The 6,230-nt window shown below is 50.4% G+C and overlaps 1 protein-coding gene across 1 annotated transcript; it reads left to right on the plus strand.

Annotated features, from left to right (window-relative positions):
• Positions 1-242: 242 nt before the first annotated feature.
• Positions 243-3,600, plus strand: SOWAHA (sosondowah ankyrin repeat domain family member A). Its single transcript, XM_020991127.2, has one exon. It carries the CDS (start codon positions 424-426, stop codon positions 2,071-2,073), a length of 1,650 nt encoding a protein of 549 aa, XP_020846786.1. The 5' UTR covers positions 243-423; the 3' UTR covers positions 2,074-3,600.
• The last annotated feature ends 2,630 nt before the right edge of the window (positions 3,601-6,230 follow it).

A 6,230-nucleotide genomic window follows, 5' to 3' on the forward strand; every position in this document is an offset into this window, starting at 1 on the left:
ACAGCTTCAGCGCCCACTGGAATGGTAAACAGCTCTAATTGGTTAGGCCAACCAAAAAATCAGGAGAAAATCTCGGAGGAGCAAGGTTCCCTAGGTCTAGCTAGGACAGGTGTAAGCGCCCTCGGAAGGGAGTCGGAGGGGACACTGCAAAGGTTAAAACTCAGGTAAGCCTGAGCCTGCCCAGACTACAACTCCCAGATCCCTCTGCTGTGGATCCTCCCCCCCCCCCGGACAGACACCCTCCCCTGGCAGCGCCCACCTGCCAGAGACTGGGAACAGCGCCCCGAGGAAGGAGCTGCCAGCCAGGGCCGACAGGTGGGAAGCGGGCTCCAGGAGAGCCGGGGGAGGGGCCCGCTGCAGGAGGCGCCTCCGGGGGAGCTACCCAGGCCAGGCCAGGGTCCGGACGCTCCGAAGCCCGCAGGGATGGCGCTGGCAGCTGCTGCGGCAGCTGCGGCAGCGGGAGTGAGCCAAGCGGCCGTGCTGGGCTTCCTGCAGGAGTGCGGAGGCAAGGTGCGCAACTCGGAGCTCGTGAGCCGCTTCAAGCCGCTGCTGGACGCGGGGGACCCCGGCGGCCGGGCTGCTCGCAGGAGATGTTTCAAGCAATTCGTCAACGACGTGGCGGTGGTCAAAGAGCTGGACGGGGTCAAGTTCGTGGTGCTGCGCAAGAAGCCGCGCATCTCCTGCGCCCCACCGCCCGCGCCCCCGACGCCGCCCGAAGCCGCTGGGGACCAGCTCCCCCGGGACCCGCCGACCTCCACGGCCCAGGAGCCGGCAGCGGACCCTCTGGCTGAGCCGCCACTGCAAGCGTCCTCCGATCCAGCCGCTGCCCAGGAGCACGCGTCTCCGTCCCCGCCGTCGCTGGAGCTGCCCCCGACCCCGCCGTCGCTGGAGCTGCCCCCGACCCCGCCGTCGCTGGAGCTGCCCCCGTCCCCAGACCTGGAAGAAGGAGCCGCTGCCGCCGCCCCCACCGCAACTCCAGCCCTGCCGTCCGGGCACACGCCCGCGGCCCCTCCACAGACCCCGGCGGCGCCCGGAGAGCTGGCCCCGCTCCAGGCGCGGAAGCCCTGCATGCTGCCTGTCCGCTGCGTCCCGTCGGTGGTCCGCGTCCGGACTGAGGAGCAGGGCCTGCGGCGGCAGCTGTCGGAAGAGCCGGCGGTGGCAGCTTCGTCCCTGCTGCTCGTGCCCGGGGACTCCCCGCGGCTGCGTCGGCGGCTCTCGGTGGAGGAGCCGGGCCTGGGTCTCGCACTCGGGGGCGGCCGGTCCCCTCACCTCCGGCGCCTGTCCCGGGCCGGCCCGCGCCTGCTAAGCCCCGAGGTCGAGGAGCTGCCTTCCGCCGTCCCCCAGCCGCCGCCCACCGTGCCCTTGGAGCCAGCCGAGCACGAGTGGCTGGTGAGAGTGGCCGGCGGCCGCTGGACTCACCAGCTTCACGGACTGCTGCTGCGGGACCAGAGCCTGGCGGCCAAGCGCGACTTCATGTCCGGATTCACGGCCCTGCACTGGGCCGCCAAGAGCGGCGACCGCGAGATGGTGCTGCAGCTGGTGGAAGTGGCGCGCCGCGGGGGGGCGCCCGTCGACGTGAACGCCCGCTCGCATGGCGGCTACACCCCCTTGCACCTGGCGGCCCTGCACGGGCACGAGGACGCGGCCATCCTGCTGGTGGAGCGCCTCGGCGCGCAGGTGCTGGTCCGGGACCATAGCGGGCGGCGCGCCTACCAGTACCTGCGGCCCGGCGCCTCGTACGCGCTGCGTCTGTTGCTAGGCGACCCCGCCCTCCGCGGCCCGGCCGAGCACGACGGCCGCGCCAAGCGGCCAGTGCAGGTGGCCGCCTCCATCCTCAGCTCCACCACCAGCGCCTTCCTGGGCGTGCTGGCCGACGACCTGATGCTGCAGGACCTGGCCCGCGGCATCAGGAAGTCCGGCTCCTTCAGTAAGTTCCTGGGGGCCTCCCCCATGGTGCCCCGAAAGAAGGCCAAGGCCAGACCGGTCCTCCCGGCCTTCCCTTCTGCTTCCACCCAGGCCTCCATCGCGGGGTCCAAGCGCCGGCCGGGCACTGAGCTCTTCCAGAGCCATTAGCCCTGCGTTGTGTCACAGTCGCAGGTCTGGCCACCACTGCCCGGCCTGCCACCCCATGTCATCCATACCTGGTCCCCACTGCTCAGTCTCACCTTCTTCCACCCAAACCCCCAATCTAGGCCTCCATAGGGTGCTGGGGGAGGCCATCAATTCATGCCTGAATCTCCTGCGAGTGTCAGATCCTCAGAGAATTCACTAATCATTCAAAAAATTCAGTTCGCATTTATAACTGCCCCTGGGTACTAAGGGTGAAAGGTTAAAAAGGGCAACAGCTGGTCTAGTCCCTTAACTGAATAACTCAATGTTTGTTGGTACCCTATATGCCATACTCCTAGGCCAAAATCAGTGACATGGTGTAAACGTTTTGGGGTCAGTCCATGTCATCTGGCCCTGTGAGGTGTGACAGGTTGACAATTCAATTGTATTTTGTTCTTAAATGAAGAGGAGAATCCGTATTTTATAATGGTCTGCCTTTTTTGAAATAGTGTTTATTCTTTTTTTTAGGCAAGGTCTTCATTAAGTTTTTTTTAACCACATGGTTAACATTTTAAATACCATTTTGAAGAAGAGCAGATATAAAACAAATGTGTTCTAGCCATCTGAAACTCCTGAATTTTTTACCTACCTCATTTTAGAAAACCTGGCTCAGAGCAGCCACTGTGACCAATGTGAATGTAATTCCAGTTGTACTGTGAATATGAAATGGGATTCTTCTTGCAAGGACATTTTATACCTTAAAAAGAAGCAACGCCCAGATATTTGCTAGTGGAACATAGAGCTAATTATTAAAGAGGGAGTTTTATGCAGTGGTTTTCCCTTGATTTTTATGGTCCTATTTAAATGACTCATGTACATGAAATATAAATGAGGCATTTGACACCCATGAGTTCACTTTTTTTGTATGAAATATTTTTAATGTTTTTAAAAAATCCTGTGATATATCTAGCATCTTTGTGCCATACTTTTGAATCTGTGAATCTGATGTCTTGTTTTGAGCCTTACAGATGTTTGTTTGTTGACATTATACAATATGGCATGCTAAATATTTAAAGAAAACAGTAAAACAGCATTCCAACTGAAAAGCAACTTGTTAATTATTAATGTCTACACATAAGGAATGACTTGTGAATTTAGGCTTTGAACAAACAAAGGATATAGTACCAGTTTTAATAGGTTGTATGAAAGAAAACATTCTAAAATATCAGTGCATCTATTTGCTCAGTGATCTTGGGCTTCTGTTTCTTCATATGTAAAATGAGGGGGTTGTGATAAGTGTTCTCTGCTCATTTCAAGCTCTAAGATTTTATGATTGCAATGGAGTCTTTTTCTAATTATAAAGGTACCTAGGCAACCTTTTTCAATCGAGTGATGTTCCCATTTCTACAGGTTGTCTTAGTGTCAAAGGAATAGACTAGTTTTCTTTTGTAAAAGGTTGTCTCTTTTCCTTAAGACACATTCTAGGGGGGCATTTGAAACTGTTTGGAATGTTTTTATTCTGGAGTAAATTAAACAATACTTCCTCTTTTCCGTCTGGTGTACTTCAATGAAACATTCTGCGTATTTCTGCTCCATGATAAAGTGTTATAACTTGCTTCTTCTTTCTTCCCCATAATGCATTTCTTAGAATACTTAGTATTTGAAAGACTATAGATTATTCCCAGCTGAGGAAGGATTTCCCATATGCTAAAATAGAGTATTAGAAATAAACATGCTACAATTCAGCAAATTCTTCTATTGAATTTTTAATTACTACCTAAAAATGTCACCATTGTGAAAAACCTATAGAAAATGCCCATTTTAAATCCACTGCTTCCCAAGAAGAGTCCCTGTATACAGTGATTATAACAATTTGAGTAGCTGTAGTTCTTGAAAGGTAAAATACATATTATTTGTTCAGTGAAATTGTATGGGCATCTCTCCCAATTTAGGGCAGTCATGATTTGGAAAGGAAACTTAGCTTTTAAGTGTTAGAAGACAATGTTCTTTGAAGTGCTATCAGAACCAAAGACAATGTATTTTTGAAATTATAATGTATTTATAAGAAGGTTAGAGTTTTCATCCCCAAAGCTGTCCACAGATGATCTTGGGTTGGCAGAAAGGGCTTTGCCTTAGTTGCTTCCTCAGTAACCTTGGGTGGTAAATCCCTTTATCTCCTTTTAAGCTTGGTTTTCTCCCCTGTAAAAAAAAAGAAAGAAAGAAAGAAAGAAAATTTGACTGGATGGTCCTACCTGTAGGGCCTGCAAGTTTAACGTGAAAACCTTCAGTAAGTGGCAACTTGGTATGTCTCACAAGGCCCTAAGAATTCTCTTCTCTGGACAACTCAGAATTAGTCAGGGTTTTTTCCCCGACAGTCTATCATTGGAGAAATTAGGCATTGAAAGGGGCTTCAGAGGTTGGCTGACCAAGGAGCACTTCTGCCTCTTTGCCTTGCCCCAAGACCCAGGTCAACCCTAGGGGCAGCTCTTCTCGAGGAAGAGGGGTGCTGCCTGCCCTGTTCCACCCTTTCCGTAGGCCACTTCCTGGGATGGGCTAGGTTGATTGCTCCCTTCTGCCAGCTGTGGGTCTGGCCCCGAAAGCAACCTTTCAACACATTCTAAGATTACAGTAGCTGCCTCTTTTTTCCCCCTTTGGCACTTGAAATGAGTTTGGAGTTCACTGAAACACCTATCAAATAATTGCCACCCCCCCAAAAAAATCGAAGGGTCAACTTTGGACTTATGTTTCATTGTTGTAGGGAATTCCTAGCAGAGAGAACTCTCTACCAATGCAGGTTGGTCCTTTGTTTGCAACTTTATAGTCCTAGAGTCTTGCCTATGACCTTGAGAGGTTAAACATCTAAACCCAGGTTCACAGTCTGAGGAGGACAGCTCACTTAAATAAAAATAAATAAATAAGTCAATAGCAAAGTAGAATTTGCCTTACAGAAGTCTGTTGTAACTTTAAGAACCTGTATTTATGATATATCTCAGCTACCTTGGGTTCAACTATGATCTCTATGCTGAGGACTCTCAAATCTACATAACTGGATTTGTTTCCTGAGCTCCAACTGCCTGCTGTATATCCCCACTTGAAATGTCCTATAGACACCCAAAATTCAGTGCATTCCCCAAAACCCACTCCTCCTCCTAATGTCCTTGTTTCTATCAGGGTATCATCACCCTTCCTGAACCCTTCAGGTTCCCAGCCACAGAGTCATCCTTGACTATTCACCCTCCCAATATCTAATTAAATAAGCACTTATTGAGCAACTACTACATACTAAGCCAGTCGTGTATACAAAGACAAACATGACAGCCCCTGCTTTCAAGTATCTTACTTTTCTATCATGTACAACACGTATAAGGGGCAGCTAGGTGGTGCAGTATTGATAGAGCACCAGGCCTGCAGTCAGGAAGATCTGAGTTCAAACATGGCCTCAGATACTTACTAGCTGTGTGACCTTAGGCAAGTCACTTAACCTCTCTTTACCTCAGTTCATCATCTGTAAAATGGGGCCATACTGGAGAAGGAAATGGCAAACCACTCTAGTACCTTTGCCAAGAAAAGCCCAAGTCCATGGAGTCACAAAGAGTCTAACATGACTGAACAACAAACATGTACAAGCCCTTATCCTATTTCTCCAGACTATTCCAGTGGCCAAGTGAGATCCCTACTTCCAGTCATTTGATAATATACTTCACCTTCCATATCACCGCCAACTTGGTATTTTGAAAATACAAGTCTGACCATGTCGTGCACCTGCTCAAAAAGCTTTGGCAGCTCCCTGTTCTAGTATAAATACAAACTCCTCTGTTTGGCATTAGAGCTTATCACAGTCTGGTTCTGATATGTCTTTCCAGGATAATTAGACATTATTCTCCACATGTACTGTATTTCCAGCCACAAGGGCCTCCTAGATGCTCCTAAACCTGAAATTTCATTTCCTACCTCTATGCTTTTTTTATAGGCTGTGTCCCATTACTGGAATTCCCCTTCCCCCACCCTTAACATCCACATCTTGGAACCCCTAACTCCCTTTAATGCTCAAATGTCACTTAGAAAAGCCAACTTTGTGTTTATTTTAAAAATATTTTGTATTTGCTTTGTCTCTGTATGTGTGGTGGTTTCTTCCCTCTCTTTCTCTCCTTACTCCCCACCCCTCTGCCTCCCTCCAAGGT

The sequence above is a fragment of the Phascolarctos cinereus genome, unplaced genomic scaffold, assembly GCF_003287225.1.
Source record: "Phascolarctos cinereus isolate Bilbo 61053 unplaced genomic scaffold, phaCin_HiC Scaffold_2;HRSCAF=192, whole genome shotgun sequence".
NCBI classification, from domain to species: domain Eukaryota; kingdom Metazoa; phylum Chordata; class Mammalia; order Diprotodontia; family Phascolarctidae; genus Phascolarctos; species Phascolarctos cinereus.